The 21474-nt window shown below is 31.6% G+C and overlaps 2 protein-coding genes across 2 annotated transcripts; one reads left to right on the forward strand and one right to left on the reverse strand.

The window, feature by feature from the left end:
- Positions 1–275: 275 nt before the first annotated feature.
- LOC133801680 (CBL-interacting serine/threonine-protein kinase 12-like) lies at positions 276–3025 on the reverse strand. Its single transcript, XM_062239934.1, has 2 exons — positions 1334–3025; positions 276–851 (listed from the first exon to the last, which is right to left on the reverse strand). Exon 1 carries the CDS (start codon positions 2800–2802, stop codon positions 1360–1362), a length of 1443 nt encoding a protein of 480 aa, XP_062095918.1. The 5' UTR covers positions 2803–3025; the 3' UTR covers positions 276–851; positions 1334–1359.
- A 13110-nt stretch (positions 3026–16135) lies between these two features.
- Positions 16136–19226, forward strand: LOC133801681 (calmodulin-binding receptor kinase CaMRLK). Its single transcript, XM_062239935.1, has 2 exons — positions 16136–18008; positions 18262–19226. Exons 1-2 carry the CDS (start codon positions 16529–16531, stop codon positions 18915–18917), a joined length of 2136 nt encoding a protein of 711 aa, XP_062095919.1. The 5' UTR covers positions 16136–16528; the 3' UTR covers positions 18918–19226.
- The last annotated feature ends 2248 nt before the right edge of the window (positions 19227–21474 follow it).

The raw sequence follows: 21474 nt of genomic DNA on the forward strand, positions 1-21474 counted from the left end.
ACTTCTCTTTGCCTTGAATATATTTGCTTGCATAAACTCATGGTTTTAATATATTTATATATATATATATATACTTGTGGCTGAAAAGCAATGGATAGCCAAAACATAAATTGGATAATGTATAGACATGTGCTTTAAAACCGTTAGTTTCCTTAAATAATGTATAGACATTTGCATCTTCTTAGTCCTTTCCATTCATACCGAAAAGAAGTGAAGCAAATAAGAAAAGTAGGCGATAGCATTTTGGTGGTCCATAAAACAACAAAAGAAGAACATTGAAAGTAAAGGTTCTCAAATATCATAAAATTAGATGTAACATCTAAAAGACACCATGTTGAGTTAGTAGCCCAATGAGATTTACACACAACCGCATCTTGGCTGGAAAAAAAAAAAAAGCCCCTGAACCTAACCCAAACTCAGTAAACAAATCACATCTGCAACACAGCCATGATGTGCCTAGTTCCTACTTTAAGAAGATGAAAAACAAAAATGGATGTAACAAATCTGATTGATGCAATGAAATCACTTCCATCAATGATATCCTACCACCCCACGTGAGTTGAGAAATCAAACCTCAATAGTTCGGATAATGTAGTAGTAACCTCTTTTGTAGTACAGCCATAAGCTTTTCTTCTGTGTACATCTAACTTGGTGGCCTTCTCTTATCAATTTAGAAAGTTGATCAATTGTCTCCAGAAACTCAGTTTGTCCAATTAGAGTGCTTTTTTTAACCGTTGACAGCACAATACAATGTTGTAGTCTAGCTGGTCAGTCATGTAAAGTACTCATATTTGCCATAAATGTTACCAACTTGTTTACCCTCCTCTTGATATCATCTGTTTTAGTTCAAACTGCCAAAAACAAAAAAGAACTTGCTTAACGGCATTATCATAGCTTAACCCAATGGAAAGAATTCATTCCTTAAAAGGGAAATTATGTACCACATGCTTAATAATTTTCTTTGTTCCCTTATCAAGTAACGTTATCAGTTATTATGTGTTTATCTCTCCCCCACAGCTGGATCATAATCTGTTCTATAGTTATTTCAAAAGATGACTTAAAAGCCAAAAAAAAGAGTTCTCAAATGGAAAAAACTAACAAAAGAAACATCTTCAACATCAGAATGCAAGACAAGCAGAATGTGCGTCTCATTCTCTATATTTCTATTTAGTTTTTTCTCAATACAGGAACAGAACTTACAATATCATGGTGACATCTAAACCAGAGTCAAAGGAAGTGAAGAAAACAATACCAAAAGAAGAAAAAATATCATACAAGAAAAAGTATTAGCAAAGAAAGAAAAGAGAGAGAGATCAAGACAAAAAAAGCATACCCTTTTTATGTTTTCTCTCTCTTTTTCTAACTATCTTCGGTCTCTGATGGTACATTTGAAGATGCGTTGGCTGCTGCAACAGCAGCTGCACGAGCAGACTCCTCACGAGTCAGATTCTCCAATCCGGGTTTCAGTTCTTCATTACAAAAATGCTCGTACTCCGCTCTGTCTCCACCTTTCTTCTTAACCTCCACTACAACCAAAGATGGTGTCAACTCAAATATCTCAGCTGCAATCGTTAATGGCCCCCTAACACCCTCTCTGGTACCCTCTAAGCTCACCCTGCAATCCTTCTTCCTCACACTAAAGCTTACAACTTTAGCAATTTCCTCAAGTTTAGAAATGATCTTCGAAACCGGCGCACCTGAAACGAACCTTGACTCCTCCGAACCTTCCTCAAACAACCCTGATAAATCAAACCCCCTAGAGAAGGATATTATATCAAACGCATTCAAACTGGCTGGTCTAGGCAAGGAGGCTGTTCTTCTTCGCGTTTCGATTTCGGAATCCGACTCCGACATGGACTGATCGGAAAAAGAACTGGCATCGTCGGCGTCGTCCTTGTCAACATCGTCGTCAACTCTGCACAGTTTATCATCCTCAATGTAGAACTTGATATGTTTGAACCCCTTTTTAAACCACCGATTCTCCATAATAGCAGGTATGGTTACCCGGGTTTCGGGGTTCGTGTCGAGAACACGAGTGAGGAGGCGAGTTAGCTCCGGCGAGAACCACCTGGGACACCGAAACTCACCCTTGTAAATCTTCTTATACATGGCCATGATATTTTGGTCATGGAAAGGGAGATAACCAGCCATGAGAACAAACAAGATAACCCCACAAGACCATATGTCGACCTTAGCGGCGTCGTAGCCCTTTCTGGCCAAGACTTCAGGCGCTACATAGGCAGGTGTACCACAAAACGTGTGGAACAGACCGTCCTGGCGGATTTGATCAGAAACGGCACTCAAACCAAAATCCGAAACCTTGAGATTACCATTCTCGTCGAGGAGTAGATTCTCAGGCTTAAGGTCCCGGTGGAAAACGCCGCGCGCGTGGCAGAAACTGACGGCAGAGATTAACTGCTGAAAGTACTTTCGAGCCACTTCCTCCTTGAGGCGACCCTTGGCGACCTTGTTGAAGAGCTCACCGCCACGGACGTACTCCATAACGAAGTAGATCTTGGCCTTGGTGGCCATGACCTCAAAGAGCTGGACGATGTTGGGGTGCCGAACTCGGCGAAGGATTGAGATCTCACGCTTGATGTGGGCAATTAAGCCACCCTTTAGGATCTTCTCCTTGTCGATAACTTTAATGGCGACGCTCTCACCGGACTTGATGTTCTTAGCGAGGTAAACCTTGGCAAAGGTGCCATGACCTAATAACTTGCCGATCTCGAACCGACCCAGAAGCAGACCTTGGATTTCCCTCTTGGTGGTGGTGCTGGAGCTGGCCTTGAGTTCGGCCATGGGTGGAGTGGAGGAACAAAAGCAGGCTCCTCAGGGCTGATACTGGTTCTGGGCTTCTCTGATTCTATGGCTTTTCTCAATCCGACGGAGAATTTGATACGGAGAAAAGAAGAAGAAGGTGGAAGGCGGTGTGTGTTCCTATTTTGTAGGTGGGATTTCGTTATTTTGCGCTGTGCTGTATTGTGTTGGTGTTGAGTGGTGTGCAATAGAGCCAGAGTTTCTATGGGTCAAGGGACACCAAGATGCTTTTATAGGGTTGGGGAATATACCTTCTTCTTCTCCTCTAGTCGGTTTTTTTTATTTTTATTGTTTTGAACAATTTATTTTATTTTATTTTTAATGTGGAGAGGCCTTCGAAGAAATTAAATAAATAATTTAATGGCGAACACGTCTCCTATTCTTCCTAATATCCTGACTTAGCTATGTGTATGAGTCCGAGTCGACTAGATTTTTTGTCACGCTTCAATTAACCCACCTCACATGATTTTTTGAAAAATAAATTAAAATATATTTGAAATAAAAAACAACTTAAATAAATGAAGATTTACCGCAACGCCCCCAACTTGCCTAAATGAGTTAATTAGATGTTTAGGTGTTATGACCGCGTTATCATGTGAATTTTATTATGATATGATTATGTTTGCATGTTTAAGTGTATTAAATATGTATGTGGACTCGTTTCTTATTAAAATAATATTTTTGTAATTTTGACTCGTTAATGGTGTAATTGTAAATAAGTGAGATTTATAATTGTGACCATATTATTATGTGGATATATTTGAGTTATCTGGTACGAGATGATCCTAGGGAGTAGTTAGCGAAAAAGTCACACCGAGGTAAAATACTCAGCTCAAGGTGAGCTTAGAGATATTTTGGTAATTTGGTAAATTACCGGAAATTAGTGAGTAGCGGGAATTAATTGATGAATACTTGGTTTGATAGACTTATTTGAGATTAGTGGGAATTTTGCCATATGACAATTTTGCCCCTTAGAAGTAACCTTTGAGGTTAAATGGGGCAAGGAACATTGTGGTCATTTGACCACATGGGGGGTAGCATTAGGGCAGCAGCTAGGTACTTAGGCTCACACACGTTCTAGCCTTTGCTATTGAGTTTTTGGAGCATTTTGGAGGAAGCACACAAAGTACTCCAAGTTAGGCCAAACTTTGGACTTTTGGTGAAGATTGAAGTCACTTCTTGTGGAGTAACACTTTGGATTGGGTTTAGAGGTTGCTAGGGTCATCATCAATCTCAGAGAATTCAAAATTCAGAGGCGAGACCCATTGTTTTGACATTCAAATGGTGTTTTTAAGTTGTTATGCTTTTGATTCCTAGTTTGAGTTGTATGTTGTGTTTTGGGATGAATTAGTATTTGGTTTTGTTGCCTAGGCCTAGTGTTACTTTTTTTTTTGTGGTTGGATCAAAATTGAGGTATGAATTTGTAAGAATCGTAGGTTTGGAGAATTGGGGAATAACACTTGTGTTCTGGGTCGATTTTAGGTTTTTGGAGACCTAGTGCGATTGCGCTAGTGTCCCAGAAAGGGCGAGATTGAACTTGATTTGGGGGCTCGAGTTGAGGGGCGCGACAATGTCCAATGGGTCTCCATCTGCATGTGGTTTGCGTCGTTTCTTTATACAAATATGAATGTATATTGAAATGGGCAGTGGGTGTTGATTTATTGTTTGAATTGATCTTTGGGTTTATGATTTAGTTGGAATTTTGATGTTGTTGGCCGAGTTTTTGATATTTGGGTTGATTTATTCCGATGGGTTCTTCTCTTTTGTTTTCTCATTTTTTTCTTCATCTGGCTTCTTGTTCAACCATTTTAAATTTTGGATTGTTTTTTTGTGATGTTGAATTTTGTTATGAGTTTTGTTTACTCTAAAAGATACTACTTGCTGACGTGGCAAGATTAATGTGTATATGGCTTGCACGTGACTATTTAGTGATTACATCTAGGTCGATTAGCGATCAGGATGTGTTACTCGATGGATTAAATAACGATACTTAATCATACGGCAGAAGATGTGTTGAATATGTAACCAGGTCTGGTCGTGGTAATGAAGCCATATTTCAAATATGGTTATAAGTCAGATATTTCTAAAATATTTGACCCTATTTTTATGTAAATACTATATTTTTTGTTATTTATTAAATATGCTTAAATCAACATTTATGTAAAGCCCATCGGCCCATAGACAGATTCTTGAGCCTATATATAGGACTAAGGGACTCTTTGAAAAGGGGGACGCAATAATTGGTATTTGGAGAGAATCGGTGTTATTGATATACAAACATTTGTATTCTTTTTAAGAGATTGTCAAACTGAGCAAACTTTAGTTATATGGAGTCGAACCACTATAAATTCTAGTTTGTTTAGTTATTTGCATTGAACTTATAAATATTTATTGTTTATGGTGACTCTGTGTCGTTGACTAAATCGTCAGTCAAAAAGTTTATTGTTGCTGATTTGCAAATGGTGTATTTTGAATTGATGAAGGTGAAGGGTTACTCGTGATATTGATGAACAAAACGGATTAGATAAAGATGAAAGAAATTTTTTATTTAAAAAAATTTGTTTGATTATTTTATATTTTATTTTATAGTGTTTAATTTTATTTTAGGAAGAGTTTTTTAAAGAATAAAAAAAATTAATAGAAAATTCATTTTAATTTAAAATGAATTTTTTAATTTTGATTAATATAATTGCTTTTCAATCAATTTTTTATTTAAAATAATTTATAAATTATGATATGTACAAATAAAAAATAGCCAAGTGTATCCATATGTATTCATGTTGGCACATAATAACATAAAAAATTAACGGAGAATGTAGATTTGCCAAGAGATTTTGGCGCTAATTAATCCTTATAAATATCAATTTATTTGAAAGTATTTTAAAAAAAGAAAAACATATTTAAATTTCAACGGCTCTTGAGGAGGAACAAGTAATAGTTCATCGTTGGCCCAGCTTGTTTCTCCGTGTATGCGTCAATTTACATACATAAATTTTCTGTCAATATCTTTGTATATATGTATATATTTATGGGAATTCTATCGAGAAAGATTGAGAATCTTATCGGTAAGGTTTAAAGTGAAGCCCTTATAAAAAAATTGTCCAATATATATTGTATTTATACATATAAGCTTTTTAGAATGATAATATGTTTTCTTTTACAATTAGACTATATATTTTTATTTAATATAAATGTACTTAACAAAAAAAAAGTTTATACATTTTCACATCTTGTGTTTTGCCTGTTTGAACTTTGTGTTTTGACAAATTATTTTTTAGACTCTGTGTTTTGTAAAATGATTCAAATATGTCTTTAAACCTAATTTTGATGAACAAAAAATTGAATATAACAACACAGTTCTTAGGCAGAATGACTTTATTTTTGTTCTAAATTGTTAGTTTGATGAATTATTTGTGATTTTAGTTCAAAAAATTTTGATCAAAATCGAGTTTAGGGGTCTATTTGAACTATTTTAGAAAATAAAAGGTCCAAAAAATAATTTATCAAAATACAGAGTCCAAACAGGTAATGAGTCAAAACCCAAAGTTTAAAAAAACATAAAAAAAAAAAAAATCATATTTGCATAGTGTTTTTGTCTCTAAATTGTATGTCTCATTTATTTCCTAGCTAGCACTTAAAATGTAATCATCATTTATTTATGGAAATATATATTTAGATGAATATGTGATATAGTAATTTTAAGTAAATAATTTATTTGTCAAATTTTAAATAGTAATTTAGAGATAAGAAGTGTAATTTAGAGATTGAGGATTTTCATTCTATTATTTTAAATTAGAGTCACATGACAATTTAATATTATAAAACTTACCTTTATATTATTGTGTGAGCCATCTTTTACTTAAAGTTATTTAGAAGAAGAAACTTGCAACAAAAAAAAAAGTGTTTTTATAATTCTATTTGGTGTAGAGATATTTAAATTTTTTAGCATAAATATTTTATGTTTTTTTTTTTATATTTGACAATTTATTAGTAGTTGAAAAAAAAGAACAATTATGTCCTTCACTTTTAAAAACAATAATAATTAAGTTATTATTATTAATTTTTATAAAATTCTAAATGTTTTTATGGATAAAATTGTTATATTTTTTTTTACATTAATTTGTACTTTATTTTAAAAAAAAAAATTAAACATCTTAAGAAATAGAAAAATTGAGAAAAAAAATGAATAATATATTATTTTTTCTTTCTTAAATTCAGGAATTAAAGAACAATATTAGCTTGGTGGAGTGTAAAGCCTAAAGTTGGCCATTCATCACTTTTTGAAGATTGCACTCCATTAACATTTGAACTTCATATATAAATATAAATATAAATATAAGTAATGCCTTTTATTTGTAATAACGTGACTATCAACACTAAAATGGATCATTTTCTACGATAATAATAACCACAAAACAGTTGGAAGCTGATACATCTTGTGCCAGTCGAAGAAGATTAGTCAACTTAATGGTCGGTGCTGATTCAATCAAACCCTTATCTTATATGTGTTTTTATATATAAATATTTTATAAGCCATTTCCAATATCAAATATTCAATTATCCAATAGTTAATAGTTGTGATGTGTGTTTGACTTGGATGATAAGAGACCCATTGAATCAAACAATTATAAGTTCATGGAATATATATAAATAAATATATATATATATTGTGGGATCGTAGAAAATACTTCAAATGAATTTCTTTTACTTCTTCTTCATCCTTTTTTGGGTTGCAGTTTTTGTTTCTTCTATTCGAGTCAAACTAGTAAAGAAGTATACTAATATGCTTAAGCTCAAAAGCTTAACATGTTGTAATAATGAAAATAAATCACAATTAGTATGAGATAGTACTAGGAATAGAAATGAAATAAAATGAGAAAAGCTCTAATACATAAGCGATATTCTCCGTTATTAGTAAAGAATGATTCTCACTATTGGATTGGTGCCTTATTATATAATTCGATGTCCTTATTATGCACCGAGCTAAAACATATCATTTATGTCATGTTCTAAATTTATGTTAGAACTACTGATACGCTAACTGAGACAGGTGATTGTTGTTTTTCGTTTAACAAAGTTGTTCTATATAATTAAATTAAGAGCGACTGATATATAATTGTGAAATCAATGTCCTTCTTCAACAAATAATGTAATAACATAGATAGCAACTAAATTTTAACACACTAATGTCTTCTCCATATGATTGCGGTTGTTCTTTGTGTTAATTTGTTACAAATCTTATAACAATTAATTATTGTCGCTCACAAGTCATTCTTCATAAAATTTTAGTCGCTTATTTTAATATATGACAAAGTGTTATTTTTATTACATTTTTTCTCTCAATAATGAGAGTCGTTCATCGTGAATAGTTGTTATCTTTCCAAAAATAACTCAATTTTATAATTGACAAGTCTATTTTCAAAAAATTATGTCGCTTATTTAAGAAAAATTACTTAATATTTTCTTGCTTTGAGAGTTTGCAAAAAATTTATTTGTGATGGATTAGGAGTTGAAACATGACTAAATAAGCAATATATTTGTTGTCGTACTCGGTATACTCAGGGTTGTTCTTTCTAAAAATTAAGAACACCTTTTAAGATTGACTAAATATTTTCCTTTCTTCAAAAAAATATATTATTTAAAAAGTATAATATACACTACACCACAAAATCGCTGTGTCAAAAGTGGAATGGTTCAGTATGGTTTGTATCTTAGCTAAACCGCGCTGTGTGGTGCGGTGCGCGATTTGGTGGTGTGAAATTTTAGTTTGCACCACACCGCACTGTATACTTACAAATATGTTAAAAAAGATTAAACTTTACATATTTACAATTTTTTAGTAACTCAATCTGAAACTAGGAGTCCACTTAAATTAGGGTATAACCTTATTCTCTAACACATCATATACGACAACTCCTTCCTCTTTCATCTCATTTGCGTCTCCTCTCTATCATCATCTCTATCTCACACATATTTTTTAACACACTTATACCGTGGAAAACCACCCAAACCACACCGCAAAAAATGGTTTGGTTTGGTCGGTTTGATGCAACGAAATCACACCGCACTTGTGGCATGGTGTATTAAAAAGTGTTCAAACCGCCCAAACTACACCGTGCACACCCTTACATATGTAACTATTTTGTGTGGCATATTAAACTTACTTTTTATGTCAAAATTAATTTTCAGTTAGTTTTTTTATTATTTTAAAATGAGACTATTATTGTCAGCTCAACTAATGCTTAATGGTAACGATGGTAATAAATGTACCTAAAAAATAAGCGTAAAGAATTGAAAACTATAAGTATTTATGTCCTTATTATTCTTAAAATTTAAATCATAAAAGCCCTGGTACTAAGCACACACCCACACCATAAATAAATGAGGCCTTAGAGTTGAGCCATATGTTTTAATGACCAACTCTATGTGTGTGGCTAGGGTCATGCAATATGATGATGTTGAAAAATAATGTTCATCATAATATATATATATATATATATTAATTAAATAAAGTTACAAAGCACAAAAGTAAACTTGTAAAAAGAAACTTCATTTTATAAAATAAAAGTGTTTATATATTTTTGGAATTTATGTTTTGATTCATTATTTGTTTGGATCATGTGTTTTAATAAATTATTTTTTGGACCCTATATTTTGTAAAATAGTTAAAATAGAACTCTAAACTCAATTTTGATAAATAAAATGATTTTATTTTTGTTCTGAATTGTTAACTTGGTAAATTATTTGTGATTTTAGTTGAGAAAACATTGACTAAAATCAGGTTTAGAGTTCTATTTTAACAATTTTATAAAATATAAAGTCTAAAAAATAATTTATCAAAATACAAAATCCAAACAAATAATGAGATATAACACATGATTTAAAAAAGTATAAATCCAAAACAAAATAAAATATATAGAAAAGGTAATAAATGTTCTATCACCTTAATTATACATATTTTTTTTAAATGAACACCTTGTACACTTCGAAAATAAAACATCATGACAAAGATTCCGTGTTTCCCGAGCAACTTCTTGATTTATATATAAATTAATAGCTACCATATTAACAAATATAGTTTTTTTTTGTTGTGACAAATGTATTTTTAAATATTTTTTTTTCAAAAAAATTGTTTTAAAATAGTATAATATTTAATTTTATTTTTGAAAAAGCATAGTATAATATCTATTTATATACCTATATCCTATCATAAAGTCCGCGTGTCTTGCTCAGCTCACCGACTTTTTTTCTTTTAATTTCTTTTTTAAAAATTGGTTGCAATACTATTGTATTATTAAATGTTTTGTTAGAAATTAACTTTTTTAAAATATTATGAGTGCCCAATTGGCACTATTTTTTTTTTCCTTCTCACATCTTCTAAATATACATTTTAAATTACATATGCAAACAAAAAAAATAGTACTTCGGTATACCTTTTTTTAAGTTTTTGGCTCGATAAGGTTTTTAGATGCAAATTTTTTTTACGGTCGTGTATATTGTAATTATTTAGAATATTTGTAATTTTTTTGGAAATTCTAAATAATTTATAATGTAGAAAACAAAGTTTAAATAGTTTATTACATGCGTGAGTGTTTTTTTATGCGCGCGGAAAGTAACTTATTTGAACTTTATTTTCAGCACTGTAAATTATTCAGAATTTTCTAAAAATTTGCAAGATGTTCTAAATAATTATAATGTACACGGTCATAAAAAAAATCATCGAAAATACTTTCCGAGCCAAAAACACCAAAGAGGTGCACTGATGTGCACCTTTTTGGGATGCACCAAAGAATCTTCCTATATATATTGCATCGTTAAATATCATAGCTCAATTTCTTTACAATCTTCTCTCTACACATTTATTATATTTTTTAAAAAAAAAAGAATGATGTTAAATGAGTTAATCTTAATATTGTTTATAAAAATATTACAATAAGGTTTTATTTCATTTTCGATAAGTACCAAAGAAATGTCCACTTTAAATATTTGGGTAGGTAACCATTTGGTACCCTGTGTTTTTGCAAAGTATCATTTTGGTACCCTCTGTTTTCAATAATGCTCATATGGTACCCTGTATTTTAAAATTGTACATATTTGGTACCCTAAACTCAAATTTAATTAATAAAATTTTACCAATTTAATCAAATTGTTGTCAGTTATGTAAGTGTCAAATTTAAATTTAATTACTTAATTACATATAACTTATGACAATTTGATCATATTGACAAAATTTTATCTATCAAATCTGAGTCTAGGGTATCAAATATGTATAATTTTAAAATACATGGTACCATATGAGCATTATTAAAAACAGAGGGTACCAAAATAATATTTTGTAAAAACATAGGGTACCAAATGAGTAAATTCCCTTAAATATATAATAATATCCATGTTCTTTGGGGTTACTTGTGTGCGGCCCCTTTGGGAATTAGTTTGATGGGAGTTTTCACAAAAGTACCACTTTTAGTTTTAGGTATTAAATACAACTTGACCTTAATAATATATCAAGATTCCTTCGTATTTATGAAAAACAATGTAATAATAATCTATTGGTATTTTTCAAATCTCCAAAATTATAATATGACATTGCTGTAGACTTGTGGTCCATGTTGGTGGTGTCTTTTCACATTAAAGAGTTGGGCTTGATGTTTTTTTTTTTGGAACTTTGCAAAAATACCTAAGATTTAAAAAAGTTACGAAAAATACATAATCCAAAAAAATTACAAAAATATAGAGTGGCATAATCATAAATACAAAGTATTTTTTTAAACAAAGTTTACAAATTTGTAGCAATAAAGTTTTTTCTTGTAACTAAAGTTTACAAGTTTGTAACAATACATTACAATTTTTTAACAACATTTACGGACTAAACAGAAAATTATTACAAGTAGTAACTGAATTGTTATCCATATTTTTGTAATTTTTGTAGAATTCCATATATATATATATTTTTTTGAATTTACAGAGTTTTGTATAGTTTTTCCTTGTGTTTTTATTATTTAGGCCCGTTGAATAAAACTTATGGATCTGTCACTAAATAAATAATGATAAAAGCCCCCACTAAATAGATATAATTTCTAAAAATAACATGATAAAATACAATTAAAATTAAAAAATTTGTTGATACCAACTAATATATGTATTTTTTTTATTCTAGGCCCCCACAAACCAAGTGAAAGTTACTTTCAAAAATGTGTTTATTTTATTTTTTTTTTTTTTGCAAGTAAAAAAAAGTCAAAATAAATTAAAGGTTGAGGTTTTGTTTATTTTGACCTACCATGGTGAAAATTTAAAGTGTCATACGATTTTAAGGCTTATGATAATCTTTTGGATTATAAGTCTAACATTGTCTTGAAGGATAATATGAAGAGATAAATAGAAATTAATAGATTTCTATTTTAAAGTGATATTTTATAATTTTGAGAAATATGTGGGTGTCTTGCATATTACAAGAAAATCGAATCTAATACAACAGAGTTAGGTTCAATAGCCTCTAAGGTGTGCTTTTGTTGGTTATGCCAATAATAGTAAAACTTATATAGGTTCTTAGACCTAGAATCTATGTTATGATAGAATTTAGAGAAGAACATGTTATAGGAGAATAATTCTCAAACTTCTACATCTCTAAAATATAATTTATTATGTGAGAACAATTCTCCAGCACCTACATCCCAAAAAGATTCTCAAGAAGAGAACACTCAAAGGATTGTAGAACAACACATCAATCCTTTTTAGATTTCTATCGTACCTCTCATATTTTACCTTTTTTATTCCTAATAATTAGGATAAAATATTTTATTTTGTAACCTCTTCATTTCAAAAATGTTGTTCTAGGGCTGGTAAAGAGATTCTTCTTAAAATTATTATCCAAGCCATACCCTCCTTTGCTATGGCTAGTTTTAGATTGGGATAGTTTGTGTGAAGATATTGAGTACATTAGAGAAAATGGTTTTCTTTGTGTTGTTTTAAATTTTTTGGTGGCTTAGGTTTCCATTCTCTTGTTCATTTCAACCAAGCTATGGTGGGCAAGCAAGTTTGGAGAGTTTTTGGTACTCTTTTACTCTTTTATCCATAGTAGGCTATTTTTGTTACTCTTTGTTTCCTATTGTGTTTCGAGCAGGCCCAACCAGGCGGGCCAAGCACAGGCTCTCACATAATGAGGCCCAATTTTTTTACATTTAAAATTTTGAAAAATATCAATTTATATATAATTTTTTTTTAAAATAACAAACTTTGTATAGGACCCTTTCTGCTCAAGCCCGACCTTGTTTCCGGATTGGAATTTGTTTCTCATGCATTATTGTCAAGTTCTAGGGCCAAGAAAATCTGAAAACACACTGCTTTTCATCAATTCAATTTAGGGAATTTTTCAAAAATATGACTTTTATACTATCAATGTGCAAAAATATGTGAATTAAACTTTTCTTAATTTGTATAGGAAAATTTATTAAAGAATAAGTTAAAGTATGGAAAACACAATTAGTAACTAACTAAAATATGAAAATACTACATTTTTTTATTATAATTATGTTTTTTTTATTATGAAGGTAATTTTATTTTATTTTTTTATTTTTTCCTTCATTTTTTTATTATTTTTTCAGTTATTTTTTTTTCCTTACTTATTTTTTCTTTCATTTTTTCATTTTTCTACCAATTTTTTCTTTTATCTTTTTTTTCTTTCAATTTTTCCATTCTTCTTCTTCTTATTTTCATTTTTATGCATTTATTAATTTTTTTCCTTTCATTTATATTATTTTGTTTTTTTTGTTCATATTTTTTCAGTATTTTTTTCATTATATTTTTTCTTCATTTTTGTATTTATTATTTTCCCCTTCTATTATTTTTTATTTTTTCACACATATGAGATTTTTTTATTTCTTTTTTTCTTCTTCCATTTTTTCTTTTTTTTTTCAAATTTTTCTACCAATATTTTCATTCATTTTTTTCTTTACATTTTTCTTCTTCTTTTCATTCTTATTTATTCATCTATTTTTTTTATTCATCATTTCTTTTGTTTTTTTTTCATTTTTGTACTTATTCTTTTCTCATTCCATTTTTTTTCATACATATATTTTAACACTACATATTTATTTTACTATTTTTTTATTATTATCTTTTATTATTGTAATTTTTTTTATAGTTTTTTCCACTATATGTAAAAAAAATTCAAATCAATTTTTTCAGTATTTTCTTTTTACTGTAACACTTATAGGAATACCAAAATTTGGAAAGAAAACTAATAAAAATATGAAAACGTGAATGGGTAACTGGTTACCTTCATGTTCTTTGTGTATATTTATGGGGGGTAACTGGTTACCTTCACATTCTGATGTGTGTATATTTATGGTTTCTTTATGGTAACTGGTTACATATGTTACTAGAATCATAATTACTTCTTCTTCCTTTTTTAATGAAGTGTTCTTCCACTTTTTCTTTCAAATTTGATGTTTATTTTCATATTTAATATGAGTAACTCGTCACCCCTCTTAGGTAACTGGTTACCCATCTTATGGTAGAAAGTTACTCATCTCAGGATAACTGGTAACCACTGGTTACCCCTCCTGATGCATGTTATTTAACCTAGCTCTAAGATTTTTTTTACATAACTGTCAAAGATCAATAAAGTAACTGGTTACCTTACCCAGAATTTGAAAAAAAAAACATACAATCTAAAAAAACGTGCTTATAATAAATAAAAAATAATTTTAAAAACAATTCATATTACAAAAAAAAATTTGCAAAACAACCAAAGAAAAATTTAATATAAAATTAGTAATATAAATACAATATAAAACAAAAATAAGTTAAAAAAATAATAATCAAATTTCAAACATACCATTCCAAATTAATAAAACTTGATTAAGAGTAAAACTATGGCATAAACCAACTTTTATACAAAAATATGAGAAAATAAACCCATAAAAGTGAAAATTATTAAAAAAAGTCATAGATTAACTTTTTTTTTGAAAAAAAAAAGCCATATTTTTGCACACCCTAATAAAAATCCCATATAAAATGTAATTTCTTCTTCAATTTAGCACATTTACATTTGGACTTGATTTTGGCTACAATTTGACTAAGCTTTGTTTGGGCTTCATGGAATAAAAGAATTGATTTATTTTCTTCAATAAGAGAACTAAGCTGCACTTTCATGATATTTTCTTCAATTAGAAGGCTTAACTGGTTTCTATTTCTTCCCAAGAGAAACTTCTTGTTTTTCTTCTAATGGAACTTCTATTTTTCAAAAAATTATATAAAAAATCTCCACATATGCCTGCCTTTGAGAAATATTTTTATTTTCTTTCTAAAAGACTAAGTTGCCAAAAATGCTCATAACTCAAGGCAAAAAACTATTTTTATTATAATGGTAACTAACTGTGCCCATGTGAGAAGAAGTAAGTGTGAAAGCTTTTTCTGAATATCATTCTGTTTTTTAGTTATTTAATTGAATGGAATTCCTCTGTTTGGAGTGGCACATAAATTATAGGAATAGTACAACTTAATATTATAATTAACACAAAAAGAAGAGTACAATAAAAATTAAAACCATTTGACAATGTCACTGCGCACTGCTAACGACGTGGTTTTTCATTTTCAAACTTTCACAAACTTTGGAAAGAATTTTTGAGACTGTCACCGACTACATCTATGTATTTTTTGTATATATATTTATATATATATATGTCTCTCTCTCTCTATAAATATATATAGAGGGTATTGCTACAGTGCATACTTAATGCACCGAAGCATATTTTTTGTAATTTTGTGTGTTTTAAGTTCGTGAATAATTTTATTGTATTTATTGTAGTTATTTAGAATATTTGTAAATTTTTAGAAAATTCTGAATAATTTACAGTGACGAAATCTAAGTTCAAACAAATTATTTTTCACACGTATAAAAAAAATTAATCACACGTACAACAAAAAATATATACCGTAAAATTACCCTATATATAAATATAAATATAAGTTGATGAGATCCAAAAGTATTTTAATAAAGTTGATTTAATGAAGCATATTTCTTATGGTCTGATGACCAAATACATAAGGGTTTGTATTGTTGGAACAACTTCACATTGGATTGGAGCTCTGATGTGATCTGATCTGAGGATTTGGTCACTTTTGTTTTGTTTGTTATTAGTTGTCTTGACAATATTCCATGGAATTTTGGTTTTCGAATTTTGTGTGTGGATTAGGATTAGGTGGTTGATCCTATTTTCAACCTACATTTTAATTTGTCAATTTTTTAGCTTTTTATCTAAAAAAAAACAATAACAACTGAGATAGAAGAATTAAATTAGATTAAACTAGTCACCTTAGCAATAGCAAAATCCTCCTCAAGAATAAAACTGAAAACAAATAAATAAAAACAAAATATGCTCGCAGCAATCAACGGCATCTTCTTCACCACCACCAACTGCAACATTTAAAATAATTTTCACTATTTAATTTAGTCAAGTCATTCTGTTGTTGACAATTCTCAGTCAACCCCAGCTATGTATTCCAGTACTACTACTTGCTCCATGAACCGTTACGTTCTCCGTTAACTCTAACGCCGTTAACTCATTCACTTGCTCCTCGTACTTTGTGGGAAATTTCCCGGATATAAATTTAGCAAAACCCTATTTCTCTCTCTAAAACTCACTCGTAGATGGGGAGAGAGAAACAAACGACAGAGCTTTGAGACCTGAAACAGAGGAAACTGAAAATGAAGATCTTGTTCATAGGTTTTATTGTCTTGTTGGCACTGAATCTCTTAGATGTGGGATCAGCTGCTTCTTCGTCATCACCATGCAACAGTACGGACCAAGCTTTGGTCTCCAAGGCCTTCAGATCAGTCTCCGGCTTCAACATATCTTGGCTCAAGCATTATGATTCCAACTGTTCGCGGCCACCGATCAGAGAACTCAATCTGTCATCCATGAATCTTACAGGGATCATAACTTGGAAGTTTCTCAGAAACATGTCTCAGTTACACACTCTCGATCTCTCCAGAAATTCCTTGAAGGGTTCGGTCCCGGGTTGGCTCTGGTCCCTTTCGAGCTTAGTTGAGGTCAATCTATCCAGAAACCGGTTCGGTGGGTCTGCTGGGTTCGAACCCACATCTGCAAATGGTTCATCTTCTTCGGTTCAAGTGCTCAATCTCTCTGCAAACCGGTTTACGAATCTGGTTCGGCTCTCTGGTTTTCCCAAGCTTAAAGTCCTCGACCTTTCGCGTAACGATTTGGGAACTCTGCCTTCTGGTTTTCAAAACCTCACCGAGTTGCAACACCTTGATATCTCGAGCTGCAATATAACCGGTAACTCAAAGCCCTTTTCGGCTCTCCGTTCATTGAAGTACTTGGATATTTCGAACAATAAGATGAACGGTATATTCCCCTCTGATTTCCCTCCTCTTCGTGGCCTTGATTATTTAAACATTTCGCTTAACAACTTCTCTGGATTGGTTAGCCACGAAAACTACCAGAGATTTGGCCAAGCTGCATTCAATGCCGCCGGAAATTTCACTCACAACCCGAAAAGTTTTCAGCTTTCACCTTTGCCGGCGCCGGCCCCAGCTCCGAAACGTGTAAACTCAACCTTGTTTCACATTACCCAACAACCAGGAGCCCACAAACTTGTCCACAAACATAAAACAATACACCAAAACCAAATTCCGGCCATGAAAAAATCCAAAGAAAAATCCAGAAAGACACTGATCTTGGCCACGGCCTCTGCTTCCTCATTTGTCCTGTTTTCAATGGTGGTTTGGTTTTTCGTCGGGATATACCGAAGAAAACGACAAGTAACGAAAAGAAATAAATGGGCCATCTCCAAACCAGTCCAAGCTCCATTCAAGATGGAGAAATCTGGGCCCTTCGCGTTTGAGACCGAGTCGGGCTCGTCGTGGACAGCGGACATAAGAGAGCCGTCTTCAGCTCCGGTGGTGATGTTTGAGAAGCCATTGATGAATTTGACGTTCAAGGATCTGATTGCCGCCACTTCACATTTCGGAAAGGAGTCCCAGCTGGCTGAAGGCAGGTGTGGGCCAGTCTACACTGCCGTGCTCCCTGGAGACATACACGTGGCGATCAAGGTGTTGGAAAACGCCAGAGACGTCGATCAAGACGATGCTGTGTTCATGTTCGAAGAGCTCTCCAGGTTGAAACACCCCAACCTGTTACCTCTCTCCGGTTACTGCATTGCAGGTACCGTACACTCTTTCTCCCTCTCAGCTTCTGATCCATTGGCCATGGCAGTGCTTTGACCTACCCTCTTTAATTAAACTCACGGGTTATTAAATGCTCTTCATTTGTCCTACTCAGTTTTCACACACGTAAATTTAAATGCAGGCTATGAATGATTACTTCTATCGATATTCGTGACTATTTTTGTCAAACTCTTCATAATTTGAAATGAAAGATCATTTATTATTATTAATTTTGATTCGTCATCTTTTAGGGAAAGAAAAGCTGGTTCTGTACGAGTTCATGGCCAACGGCGACTTACAGAGATGGCTGCACGAACTTCCGACCGGCCAGCCTAACGTGGAAGACTGGAGTAGTGACACGTGGGAGAACCCCAATGTAAACGGGCTCCACATGTACTCTCCCGAGAAAATGGGTTGGCTGACGCGCCACCGCATCGCCGTCGGGATAGCCCGCGGGCTCGCGTACCTTCACCACGCTGGTTCGAAGCCAGTTGTGCACGGCCACCTGGTGACTTCGAACGTACTGTTGGCCGAGAATTTCGAGCCTCGGATAGCTGATTTCGGGTTCCGGAGCTTCGGCGGAGCAGGAGATATCGGGCGAGATAAGTGCAGCCCCGAGACCGACGTATACTGTTTCGGGGTGGTGTTGATGGAGCTCCTGACGGGTCGACCCGGAACAGCGGAGACTGTTGTTTGGGTGAGGAGATTGGTGAGGGAGGGTGCTGGTGCGAATGCACTTGACCCGAGACTCAGACCCGGGTGTGACCGGGTCGAGTCGGAGCGGGAGATGGTGGAGAGCCTCCGAGTTGGGTACTTGTGTACGGCGGAGTCACCTGGGAAAAGGCCAAGGATGCAACAGGTCCTGGGTTTGCTCAAAGACATACATCCCACCTTGCTTTTGGGCTGAGTTGACTCGTCTAATCATCTCTCTCTCCCCCGAGTTCCGAGATTTTGAATTCCACGCGCCAATAGACGGCGCGTGCGTGGTAGTGATTTTTCCCAAGGTGTAAAATATAAACTGTAAAAAGGGTTTTAGATTTAGATTGCATTTTTCCGATTTAGGTTATATTTTTTTACCGCGGTGCAGCGGGTGCTGTCACGTGCCACCTTGTCGCGTGGTATAGGAAGTTGAGTTGAATGCATTTTTTTTTAAATTGCTATTTTCTTGTGTTGTTGTCTAGTGTTTGGAAAATTCTATTATGTTATTTTTAATTAATCATTGTGATGTACAGACAATGGAGATAACTTAAGGAAATATAAGCAGGAAAAAATTAGTAATAATTCAATCGATTCAATTGCAGATTCTATGGGTATGGGACTAGAATGGTTAAACCAATATCAGTGTGAAAACTATAATTTAATTTAATTTAATATATAATAATAAAATACATGTCAATTATTTTATCTCCAATTTTAAATTGACAGGCAAAGATTGGTTGTCGTATGTAGAAAAAAAATTTGAGCTTGGAAAGTAGAAGAAATAAGATAAGATCATTTCTAAAAGAGGAGATAAATTATTTTATTTTTTACAATATTGAGAAAAAATGGTTAAATAGTTTCTAATGAGTGATTTAAACTTATATATTTTTACTTAAGCAAAATATTATTTATCAAGCTGTAAATAATTTATTATTTTTTATAAACTTTTGTATATATAGAAGTGTGATACTATTATTTTAATTATTTTATTTTTTAAAATAAATAAAATATTTAAAAAAATATAGTATTTAAATAATGTAGAGAAAAAATTGAGAAGTCTATGATATAATGTAAAAGTTTTGGGTAAATTATAAAAAATTATGTTTTGGTGATGTATTTTGTAATATATTTTCTTTATAATATTTAGTTAAAACTCACAAAAACATCTTCAATTAGCTTCTTTATATATATATATTTATAATAGCTATGCAATAACTCTAATTAATCCATATCTACATTTATATAATATTTTAATATTATTAATTTTCTTTATAAGTTTTTTCTCTCCTATTTAATATATATTTATTATTTCTTTTTCAATTATTTTATTTTACTTTAATTAATAAAATATGTTTAAAGATATAATATTTAAATGATGTAGAGAAATATATAAATAAGCTGATGTATGATATAATGTAAAACTTAGAGGTAAAATAAAAAAAATGTATATTTTGATCAAATATTTTAAAAGATGAAATAGAATATACACTGGAGTGCTCTAACATGGTAAGAAATGGAATAGTGATGGAGTAACCTATGTTTTTCTTTTAGAGGTGAGTATATAGAGACCAGAGAAACCCACTTATGACTTGTCTCTTCTAAATGGGATTATCATCATGTATTTTGTTTCCTTCTTTTTCCTTTAGTCTTTCACTTTATTTCTATTTTAAAAAAAAATAAAAAATTGTGTACGTAGTCTTTCATTATTTGTTTCTATTATTGCTTTATTCGTTCTATCTTTTTCTTTTAGCTTTTGTTAGGGATATTCCTTTTAAATTACTAAAAGGAAAAAGACATGCATATATATATATATATTCCCTAAGTTGATCTATTCCTAGTTACGTGTTATCTAATTGGTTTTTGTAGTGGGGACCTTGTTATGGATGAGGACTCGTGAGTTAGTGAGTGACTATACGAGTTGTAGTTATTTCAAACTAATAATGTTCGGTTACGTTTAGTTGAAGTTAATAAAATCAAAGAATAGGAGTGTGAAAAGAAATCTAATACTCTAAAATGCAATCAAATAAAAAAATTAAAATTAAAATCAATTCATTTCATTTCATTACTCTCAACCGAACAATACCTAATTTAGTCCTTGTGGAAAGTATGAACCACAAGAGAAGGAAGCTCAAATTTGGATTGTTACAAGTTGTTTTGAATTGTCATGACTGCCAATTAAGATGTTAATTTTAGTTGCCGATAATTATAATATGCAACAACTTGGAACCGGTCAAAATATGGAGAAATTTTATTTACGTATATATAATTAATGAGTGAATTTTTTTTATAGGGGCTTCACTTTAAGCTCTACCAGTAGAGCTATCAATGTTCTCGACCCGTGAACAGTTTTCGACATGAAAACTAAGTTCAAATATGTTGTTGCGCGTGACTAATTTTTTTTTATGCAAGTGGAAATCAACATGTTTGAACCTAGTTTTCGGTACTGTAAACTATTCGGAATTTTCTAAAAACTTCAAGATGCTCTAAATAGCTATAATATACACGGTCATAAAAAAAATTACACCAAAAATTATTCACAGGTCAAGAAACACTGAAAGTCCTACCAGTAGAGTTTAAAGTGAAACTCTTATAAAAAAATTATCCTATAATTAATTAATTTGTTTGTTCAACATGAGAAAACAAAATGTAAAGAAAAAGTTAGTATAATAATGGACCAAATATATATTCTCAAGCTATTGTTTTATTCTACCGACTTCATGACTTTGCTCTCAAAGTTTTCATATGGGTGAATTGAGTTGTTGTCT

The sequence above is a fragment of the Humulus lupulus genome, chromosome 9 (genome assembly GCF_963169125.1).
Source record: "Humulus lupulus chromosome 9, drHumLupu1.1, whole genome shotgun sequence".
Classification (NCBI taxonomy): Eukaryota; Viridiplantae; Streptophyta; class Magnoliopsida; order Rosales; family Cannabaceae; genus Humulus; species Humulus lupulus.

Excerpts from the sequence above, each read along its gene's own strand:
- LOC133801681 (XM_062239935.1), top strand. The coding sequence starts at position 16,529 with ATGAAGATCTTGTTCATAGGTTTTATTGTCTTGTTGGCACTGAATCTC. Across the intron at positions 18,009-18,261 it reads CTCCGGTTACTGCATTGCAG|GGAAAGAAAAGCTGGTTCTG; the intron begins GTACCGTACACT and ends GTCATCTTTTAG.
- LOC133801680 (XM_062239934.1), bottom strand. The coding sequence starts at position 2,802 with ATGGCCGAACTCAAGGCCAGCTCCAGCACCACCACCAAGAGGGAAATC.